The following is a 10,635-nucleotide window of genomic DNA, read 5'->3' as shown; positions in this document are numbered from 1 at the left end:
AATTCTAAACTCGACAACATTTAAACTACATATCTTTTGAACAAAAAATGACCTTTAGCTAAAGTAGTCCCAGCTGGAATCATTCTAATTATAATGTTTATTTATTAATATGACTTACAATGCATAAAAATAAAGTTGCAGTTATAGAAAAGTCAATTAGTGCAACACCCTAGAGGACACAATCTAAAGGGATAAAATTCAATAATAATGATAATTACTTTCATCCAACAGGTTTCAGAATTAGATTATGAGGATGACATGGTGTCTCCATGTTTAAAGGCTCAGACTAACTCTGTTTGATGCCAGTGATTATATGATTGACTCTTCCTGTTCCAAGAAATATTTTCCACTATAGGTTGAGCTTATGCCCTCTCTTTTTTAAGGGGAAAAAGAGGATGAAAGCACTTGAGATTAAAAACTGTTCAAAACAGGCATGGACTTTTGCATCAAAGAAACTTTAGTATTTTTGCCTCTCTACTTTTGAATTTTTTCTTTTTTAACTTAAATATTTGAAACAGAATTATCTAAAAGTTTTGTGTTGTACCAGATTTCTTTTCTAGAACTCTATGAAAGAAAATGTCCTTGGAATACTCTTTACCTAAACAAAGACTCAACTTCAATACACTTTTCTTTCACATTGTTAGGAGAGAAATTTCTGAGAAGAACCTCCCTGTACTTTCTCTGTTCTTTCTCTATTCCAAAAAATCTTCAGATATCTGTGGATTTTTTCCTGATGGCATATCACTGGTGCTTATTTCAATTGCTCAACAATATTTCTATGTAGCATAGAAATGAGCCTTTTACGTAATTATGCCATTTATTTTTTGATCTTAAATCACAGCACATTGGCCTGCTGTTCTGATATCAGTTCCTCTTTTTATCTTATAATAAGGGAGGTCAAAAACCTACTTGCTACTCTGGTACTTACACATAAAAAATACAGGTGAAGAGAGGTTTTTCAGTATGACAGGCAAAGGTACAAATAGATCCAATGGTTTAATTAAGTAAGACACAAATTTCAAAGAGAAAATGCAATTACACGTTGAAACAGAATACGAGAGATTACAATTCTGTTTTCAAAATGAGATTAAATATGTTTCAGGTTCTGGCACTAATACTACTTCTGAGGATGCTTTCCACTTAGGGTGTAGAAGGTCAGACAAGATGATAACATCAGTCACTTCTGATCTTCAAATCTACTCGTATATAAATCCTCTACCTTGCCATGCTCCAAGTGTGGTGTACCATACTTAGAAGTGTCCCAGGGAGGAGCCTTTATAGTAACTAGGCAGCTCCTCATTCATCAAATATGAAATGCAGTGGAGATTCTTTTCACATTCTATAGACAATCCTTTTTTATGCAATGCTTTATTCAAACACGAACTCTAAACCACTACTGTTTGGGAGAACAATACATTAAAGTTAGGATGGGCAGAACAAAAGTCTTCAAAATGAAAATAATTACCTTTAGGAGCTGTATTTTTGTGAAGCCACTTAAAAAGATGTGGTTTTTGATGCTTTTGCATTACTATTCTTGGTATACTGTTTATAGCAGAACACTCAAACCCTTCAAACGCAGGTATAACATCATAAATTTTGATAAAATTATTATGTTTTTTGTAAATCCAGAAAAATAAATTAAATAATTTTGTTGCTCTGAAATCAAAGATTCCATTTGAATAGGCTAATTGTTTTCTACTTTAGAAGTCACACTCCTTTATTCTCTATCATACCCGGTTTATTACACTGTTTTGAAAAACAAGTTAGTATACTTAAAAGGTGTAAGATAGTATTTTAAATTCAATTTCTACAACCTAATGTATGAAATGTCACTGACCAGATATTTACGGTTTTGTTGGTCATTTTGTTGGACTATTTAGTGGAGTTGTATAAGCCCTTCAGAACCAGCAAAATTAAATATTTTGCTTTTTTTGTGTTGTACTGTTCTCACAACCAGGTTGTCCTGAAGTTTATGCCTAATGGGAAGGTATTTGGATTGGTGGCTGTGCAACATGAAATCAGTAGAAACCGGACCAAACACAGACAATAATTAGAATGTTTATTTTATTGAATAATAAATTAAATAATATTAAATAATTAGGATTATTATTTTATTTGTTTATCTATCTCTCTATTTATTTATTTGTGACCTCTTTGCAGAACCCTGAGTCTAAAAACCTGTCTGGTTTTCTTACAATATCTATAGGTTAATAAGATAATTCATCTTCATATGACATTTTCCTCTCTGAAAAAGAATTAAAAGTATAAGGAAGAAGAGCATGAGACCTTTCCTAATTAATTTTCTTTTTTATCTGTATGTGTAGATGGTGTAGCTGGCCACCTTTGGAGAGGTAAGTTAAATACGCTTTCACATTGATGCCTTAAGCCCCTAATGGTTTTTTATTTTTCTAATAGTTATAAGACTTGTAAATTTTATAGGTAGGTTTTAAAAGCAGAAACCCCTCTGTCCCTTGTTCCTTTCCCTTGTTTATACATTCCCTAACCCTTTTACCCCATTCTATGCCTTCTATATCAACCTACCCCTGAATCCAGTAGCAGTGTTTAGTCTTTTGTCAAGGTAAAGGCCTAGACTGTTTGGAGAACAGCGTATCAGGGCCTAAACCACAGAGTACGGTCAAAAACTAGGTGACAATATACCCTTTGTACTCTGATGAAGCTGAAGATGATGAAGTAGGTGGTCCCAAAAAGACCCCAGACCCAATTCTCAGGTGGAGGACCCGGGGCGGTCCAGAGGAAGGGCCAAAGGGTGGACACATCTGGGATTGGATGGATAATGCTATAAAATGTAACCTCTTGGGCACGGCCGGGGCGCGCGTCTATATCACCTATTGCCTTGGCAAATAAACCCTTTCTTATCTCACCCCTAATTAACTGCTCCGGAGATTTTTTTCAGAACCAAAATACACCGGCAACAGTGGTGGAACCCGCACGGGGAGAACTGGACCGGGGACTTCTTCAGACTGGAATTTTCATCAGCAGGAATATTCCTCAGCAAGCCGGCTTTTATCTGAGAGAAATTCCCGCCGGTCTGAGAAGCCCAGCTCCACGGAACCCACGAAAACAAGCACGGAGCATAGAGGTGAGATAAGAAAAGAGCGAATCTGGTTAGTTAGCAGCTGCGGGAAAGTTTTGTGTCCCGGGATAGGGGGCACGGATTCCTGAAAATTTTGACTTGGGCCCTCGAAACAGTCTAGAGAGTCAATTTTCAGGGGGAGGCGAACGGGTTAGTTCGCCAATTACCCAGGTCAGGGCGGGTGTTCAGCCTAGGGGCTGTTCTGGTTTTGGAGGGGACGCCCTCCGGTGCTCTGACGCTCTGGGAGAGCCGGTGGGGCTCTACAGTCGGTACGACTCGGTAAATAGCTGAGAGGTTACGTTAACAGCCTTGTGACCTAAAGGTTGTCAGTTTGAGACCCAGTGTGTGTGACTGGTTTGCTTTTGTTTTGCAAGCATGGGTTGTGTGGATTCAAAAGTTAAGATCCCTAAAGAATCCCCCCTTAGTTTGGTTCTAAAGCACTGGAAAACTTTAGCTGGTTCTGAGACACCTTTAAAGAAGGAAGAGCTGGGTAGGTTGTCTCTAAATGCTTGGCCGTTGTTTGGACAAATGAGAGGGATAGCATGGCCGAAATTTGGTCCGTTTGAACTGGATACAGTGTTTCGGTTGATCTCGCTTCTTCATGTAGAACAGAGGTGGCAGGAAATTCGATATGCAGAGTTGTTCTTGTTTTTGTTAACACGCCCTGAATTGGGTATAGGAGATAAGGAAAACGAAAGTTCAGGAAAGATGGAAAAAGCAGAAATGGTTTTAGGAAGAGGGAAAAGGAAAGATCGAGTTAAAGCTGCTCCTATCCCACAAATACTATTTAAGAACACCGGAGAGGATGATTTGGATATGTTGATATCACCTGACAGGAGAGAAAGTAGCCCGGGAGCTCCACAAATCGGACTCCCTGCTGCAGCGGCGGTGGGGGGGGCTGGAGCTGCCGGGGCAGTGGTTGCTCCTCCTGGACCGGCTCCAGCTGGACAGGCGGGAGCCGTGGGGGGACTCCCTGGCGCGGGCATGGCTGCGCCAGGGGGAGTTGGAGTCTCCGGGGGAGTTGGCTCCGGGGCGGCGGGAGCTGCTCCGGGCACAATCAGTACAGGACTTGCTGCCATGGCAACAAGTACAGGAGCAGGCACTGTGGGAGTAACAGGGGCAGGGGCCACAGCAGCAGTGGCAGGAGGGGCAGGGGCGGTGCCAACAGGCGGAGCCTCTGTCCTGACTGACTCGGGAGGTGGGGCTGGAGCCGCCCCCTTTCCCACGCCTCCCCCTCCCGAGGGGGAAGCTTCCATCCTTGGGGGAGGGGGAAGAAAAGAAGAACCGAGGGAGTTTCCAATCTCTGCCTCTCACGAAAAGGGAACAGAAACGCACAGACAGGGCAAGCCGATTCCAGCTGCAGAGAGAAGGGAGAAGCGAGGGTTACCACCGTTTGATAAGGACACGGAAGCAGAGGGTGAATTAAGTGATAACTCGGGGGAAGGAGAAGCCGACCAGCCTGTAGTAAAACCGAAAGGAAAATTGGCTCGCGAAGTGTTAGCTTGCCCCGATCCGGTTGCAAGTAGAACAAGGGCAAAAGACAAGCCACCGTTAGAAGCCCCCTTAAGACAAGCCGTGACCAATCAAGGCACGGTATTAATAAAGGCTCCTTTCTCACTGGTTGAGTTACAGCAATGGAAAGATTGTGTGGGGGCTTATAGAGATAATCCGGAAAAGATGGCAAATTATGTCCAAAGAGCAATCAAATCTCAGAATCCTGACTGGAATGATCTAGAGGTTATGATGGATACTTTATTAGACCAAACAGAGAAGGAAATGGTGAAAAGAGCTGCTCAAAAAGCAATAGAAATACAAAAAACCTCTGGGCAGTTTCCAGGCGAAGATGTCAAAGATATCTTCCCCCTCACGGATCCTGGATGGGATCCTAATGTGGCAGCAGGTTTAGGAGCTTTGAAACGTTATCAAGATTGGGTAATTTATGGATTTCGGCATGGAGTTCCGAAGGCGGTGAACTGGTCCAAAATGTACGAGGTTAGACAAGACATAAATGAGTCACCTACTGATTTTCTAAATAGATTGAAAGATGTTATCAGAAAATATACGGATATTGACTTAGAGTCAGAGATGGGAAAGAAAAATCTGTTATACTTATTTATAGGGCAGTCCACAGATGATATAAGAAGAAAACTGCAGAAGGCAGGTGGTGATAGAAGGAATATTAGTGAGCTGTTAGATGTAGCCTGGACGGCATATCAAAATAGGGAGCAGAAAAGGAAAACAAGGGAACAAGAAGGTGGCTACAAAGAGCCTCATAAACGTAACCCCAGGTATCAGAGGTCTAACCACCGGCAGGACATAGCCGATGACAGATGTTCTAACTGTAAGAAGAAGGGACATTGGAGAAGAGACTGCCCGGAGCTGAAGGGAACTGAAAACACACTTCCCCCACCACCACCCCCAGCCCCCCAACTGACTGTGAGTCAGAATGTATGAGGGGGACCGGAGGTTTCTTACCCAGCAGAGCCTCTGGTTACAGCTAAGCTGGGGGGGGAGAATGTTGAATTTTTGGTTGATACAGGTGCGGCATACTCTGTATTAAATACTTTGGAAGGGAAACTGAGCCATGAAACTGTAACTGTGGTAGGTGCTACAGGGGTAAGTGAAACAAGGCCATTTTTTAAACCTTTAAAATTCAAATTGGGCAAACACTGGGTAACTCATCAATTTCTCTATATGCCAAATTCTCCTAAGCCTCTACTGGGTAGAGACTTACTGGAAAAATTAGAAGCTGAAATTAAATTCACCAAGGGGGGAGACATAAAGGTTATAATCCCAGATACTAAATATGTCGAGGCAGCTGCTTTCTTTATACAGGAAAAACATGGAGAAATCCCTGCAGAAGTTGAAAATGCTGTCATACCTTTAGTCTGGGCCAGCGAGTACCCTGGGAAATCAAAGCAAGCTGAACCAGTAAGCATCGCACTCAGGCCAGGAGCAGCCCCGGTAAGGCAGAAACAATATCCTTTGAAATTAGAAAGCCGAAAAGGCCTAGCACCTATAATTGAAAAGTTCCTCAAATTTGGTTTACTAGTAGAATGTGAATCCAGATTTAATACCCCCATACTGCCCGTGAGAAAGGCTGATGGCAAAAGCTATCGGCTAGTCCAAGATCTTAGGGCCATTAATAGAATAACTGAGGACATTTACCCAGTGGTAGCCAACCCCTATACACTGTTAACCACATTGACAGAGGATTTAGGATGGTTTACTGTACTCGACCTCAAAGATGCCTTTTTCTGCATTCCTGTACACAAAGATAGCCAGGAGATTTTTGCCTTTGAGTGGGAAAATCCTGAGACAGGGAGAAAAACGCAACTAACCTGGAGAGTTCTTCCACAAGGCTTTAAGAACAGTCCAACGCTTTTCGGAAATCAGTTGGCAAAGGAACTGGAGGACTGGAGAAGACAGCAGCAAGAAGGAGTTGTCCTGCAGTATGTTGACGACATCTTAATTGCAGCCAAAAACCGGGACCAATGCATCGAGCTCACTGTAAGTCTCTTGAACTTTTTGGGGCTAAGTGGGTATCGGGTCTCGAGAGAAAAGGCACAGATAGCCAAGGAGATAGTCATCTACCTGGGACTTGAAATCTATCGTGGGCATCGGCGACTCAGTACAGACCGAAAAGAGGCCATTTGCCGTCTCCCAGAGCCCCACACTGTACGAGAGATGCAGGCTTTCCTGGGAATGGTAGGATGGTGTCGGCTGTGGATAGCTAACTATGGGTTGCTAGTCAAACCTCTGTATGAAGCCCTGAAAACGGCCAAAGAGGGAGTTATAACATGGACAGATGAGACCAGAGATGTGTTTAAGCAACTGAAACAGTCCTTGATGTCAGCTCCAGCATTAGGACTACCAGATTTGACTAAACCGTTTGAACTGTTCACACACGAGCAGTTAAATGTTGCTCTGGGGGTATTATCACAAACTCTGGGAAGCCAACGAAGAGCTGTGGCTTATTTCTCCAAACAGCTGGACAGTGTTAGCCAAGGGTGGCCGGGGTGCCTGCGAGCTGTCGCAGCAACTGTTATCCTGATTGAAGAAGCCCGGAAGCTCACCCTTGGGCAGCACATCACTGTGTATGTACCCCATGCAGTTCAAGCTGTGCTTGAACAAAAGGGAGGCCACTGGCTGTCCCCCAGCAGAATGCTTAAGTACCAGGTTGTGTTGCTGGAACAGGACGATGTTACCCTAAAAACAACATCTATTGTAAATCCAGCTATGTTTCTGTCTTCAGCACTAACTGACAGTGTCCCCGAGCATGACTGTTTGCAGACTATAGAGGAGACTTACTCCAGCAGACCAGACCTGAAGGATGAGCCCCTGGAAAACGCAGACTGGGAACTGTATACAGACGGAAGCAGCTTCATGCGAGATGGTAAACGCTTCACAGGGTATGCAGTAACAACCAGAGACGAAGTGATCGAGGCAAAAGCCTTGTCAGCAGATGTGTCATCCCAAAAAGCAGAATTAATTGCACTGACAAGAGCCTTGGAACTGAGTGAAGGAAAGAAGGTAAATATCTGGACTGACTCAAAATATGCATTTAGTGTTGTACATGCCCACGGAGCCATCTGGAAGGAGAGAGGACTACTGACAGCCCAAGGCAGTGGAGTCAAGCATGCAGACCAAATCCATGCACTCCTGCAGAGTATTTGGAAACCAGAGGAGGTAGCTATTATGCATTGTAGGGCCCACCAGAAGGGGAAAACAATTCCCGAGTTGGGAAATCAGTTTGCTGATCAAGCAGCAAAAAGGGCTGCAGAAAAAGGCATCTTGGCAGTAGTGCCACAAAAAGAAATTGATTTGACAAAATACACCCCTAAGTATGATGAGAGAGACAATCAGCTAATTAAATCATTGAAAGCTGAAATCAAAGAAGGGGGGTGGGCTGTTACCCCTACCGGGCAGGTTGTAGTCCCACCACTGCTCCTTAGGGAAATAGCTCAACAGGAACATGAGGCTACCCATTGGGGAACGGAAAATCTCCTGAAACATCTAAAGAAAACAGTAATAGGAACAAATATGACCGAAGCTGTGCAGTCTACGGTAGGTAAGTGTGAGATCTGCAAACGAAATAATCCAGATACATCAAAGAGAGTGGTACTAGGGGTAACAAAAGCTGGAGACCAACCCGGAGATTACTGGCAAATAGATTTTGCTGAGTTACCACCACGGGGGGGGTACAAATACATCCTTGTACTAGTTGACACTTTCAGTGGATGGCCTGAAGCATACCCCTGTCGCACTAATGCAGCAAGGGAAGTGGTAAAAGCTTTATTAAACCACATAATTCCAAGGTTTGGGGTTCCTCTAGGAATGGCATCAGATAGAGGAACACATTTTATTGCGACAGTAGTAAAAGAAGTATGCCGCATCCTGGGAATTGTCTGGGACCTACATACCCCCTATAGACCTCAGGCTAGTGGCAAAGTTGAACGAATGAATGGCACCTTGAAAATGCAAATTAGTAAAATTTGTCAGGAAACATCTATGTCCTGGGTTCAGGCTTTGCCACTAGCTCTGCTGAGAATTCGTATCCAGCCGAGGCGGAGGGATAACATAAGCCCCTATGAAATATTATATGGAAGACCATATCAGGCACCACACGTACCAGGGGATGTACACTTAAGGGGGAGAGCCGATTTACAGAAATATTTGATTGCTTTAGGCTCTACTTTGCAGAAGCTGCAGAAGGTCATCGAGTTATCCAGACCTATAGGACTGGACACCCCTGCTCACCCATTCCAGCCAGGAGACTGGGTCTACGTCAAGTGGTGGAACAGTGACCCCTTGAGAGCCAGGTGGAGAGGACCTTACCAAGTCCTGCTGACCTCCCTCACCTCCGTCAAAGTTGCTGGCAGAGAACCCTGGTTCCACTACTCTAGAGTCAAGAAAGCATCAGCTCCTGGGACAACCAACCAGACAGAACCAGACACCGACAACGAGGATGTGGAATAGACTGCTTGTTCTGTGTATTCTGTTCATGCAACCGGTAACCATGAACCGAGTTTGGGACCAAAAATTGCATGTGGCCCTAGTCCAAAATGTATCTAAAATTCTCCGAAAAACGGAATGCTGGATTTGTACTCAAGTACCAGCAATTGATGATGAGAATAGTGAGTGGCCCCTAATTGGCATTTTACTAAACGAGACAAACTTCGGTAAGTCCATGATGAATTTCCCAGGGACCTGGAAGCCAGTTACAGAGGCAAACCCTGAAAGAACAGTTCCAAAGCTTGTCTCGTGTGGTAATACAAAATAGAATGGCCCTCAATTTTTTGCTAGCCTCACAAGGAGGTGTGTGTAAAGTCATCAATACCAGCTGCTGTTCTTACATAGATCAGACTGGTAGAATTAATAATGATTTGGCCGCAATTCGAAATCAAACCGAAATTTTTCATCAGATATCTCTGGATGATGTCTCCCTAGGTTTAGGAGACGTCCTCAACAAACTCACCTCATGGTTACCGAACTAGACATGGATGAAACAACTGTTTATCTTAGTATTGTATATACTTAGTGTTAGTGTAATAGCTCACTGCATACACCGATTTTATAGTTGTTGTAAGTGTAGGTAGTAGAGATTGGACAAAGACCTTTGGGTTTTGTCCAGTCTCTAAGGGGGGAACTGATGCCTTAAGCCCCTAATGGTTTTTTATTTTTCTAATAGTTATAAGACTTGTAAATTTTATAGGTAGGTTTTAAAAGCAGAAACCCCTCTGTCCCTTGTTCCTTTCCCTTGTTTATACATTCCCTAACCCTTTTACCCCATTCTATGCCTTCTATATCAACCTACCCCTGAATCCAGTAGCAGTGTTTAGTCTTTTGTCAAGGTAAAGGCCTAGACTGTTTGGAGAACAGCGTATCAGGGCCTAAACCACAGAGTATGGTCAAAAACTAGGTGACAATATACCCTTTGTACTCTGATGAAGCTGAAGATGATGAAGTAGGTGGTCCCAAAAAGACCCCAGACCCAATTCTCAGGGGGAGGACCCGGGGCGGTCCAGAGGAAGGGCCAAAGGGTGGACACATCTGGGATTGGATGGATAATGCTATAAAATGTAACCTCTTGGGCACGGCCGGGGCGCGCGTCTATATCACCTATTGCCTTGGCAAATAAACCCTTTCTTATCTCACCCCTAATTAACTGCTCCGGAGATTTTTTTCAGAACCAAAATACACCGGCAACAACATGCACTGTGCTTCCCTTTTCAAAGTATTTGTTATGAGATATTTTGCTTGCAGAAGCACATGTTGAGTTGGTGTGTATTTGCATCGGCCTTTTCTGAATTTAGTGCCACGAGCCTGCTCCTAAAATCTGTTGGGATCAATATGACATATGCTAGATATCTCCTTAAGAAGTGTAGAAATTCTGTGAAAGCTAATTTAAGAAACCATGAATGTGGGAAATTTGAACTACTACAATGGCTACAAAAATGTGTAAGTTTACATGTAGATGTAACATTTTTAAAAAGTGAATGTGATGCAGGAACTCACATATGCTATTACCATGCACGCAA

The 10,635-nt window shown here is 43.3% G+C and overlaps 1 protein-coding gene across 1 annotated transcript; it reads left to right on the top strand.

The window, feature by feature from the left end:
- The first annotated feature begins 5,550 nt into the window (after nt 1-5,550).
- Nucleotides 5,551-9,994, top strand: LOC127474738 (uncharacterized). The gene is made up of 3 exons (XM_051795957.1): nt 5,551-6,604; nt 7,085-7,627; nt 8,798-9,994. Exons 1-3 carry the CDS (start codon nt 5,789-5,791, stop codon nt 9,071-9,073), a joined length of 1,635 nt encoding a protein of 544 aa, XP_051651917.1. The 5' UTR covers nt 5,551-5,788; the 3' UTR covers nt 9,074-9,994.
- Nucleotides 9,995-10,635: the final 641 nt, after the last annotated feature.

This window comes from Manacus candei, unplaced genomic scaffold, assembly GCF_025592945.1.
Source record: "Manacus candei isolate 608988 ecotype Guabito, Panama unplaced genomic scaffold, ASM2559294v1 h1tg000043l, whole genome shotgun sequence".
Taxonomy (NCBI): Eukaryota; Metazoa; Chordata; class Aves; order Passeriformes; family Pipridae; genus Manacus; species Manacus candei.
Note: the sequence above shows the minus strand (reverse complement) of the source record. Positions and strands in the feature narration are given on the sequence as shown.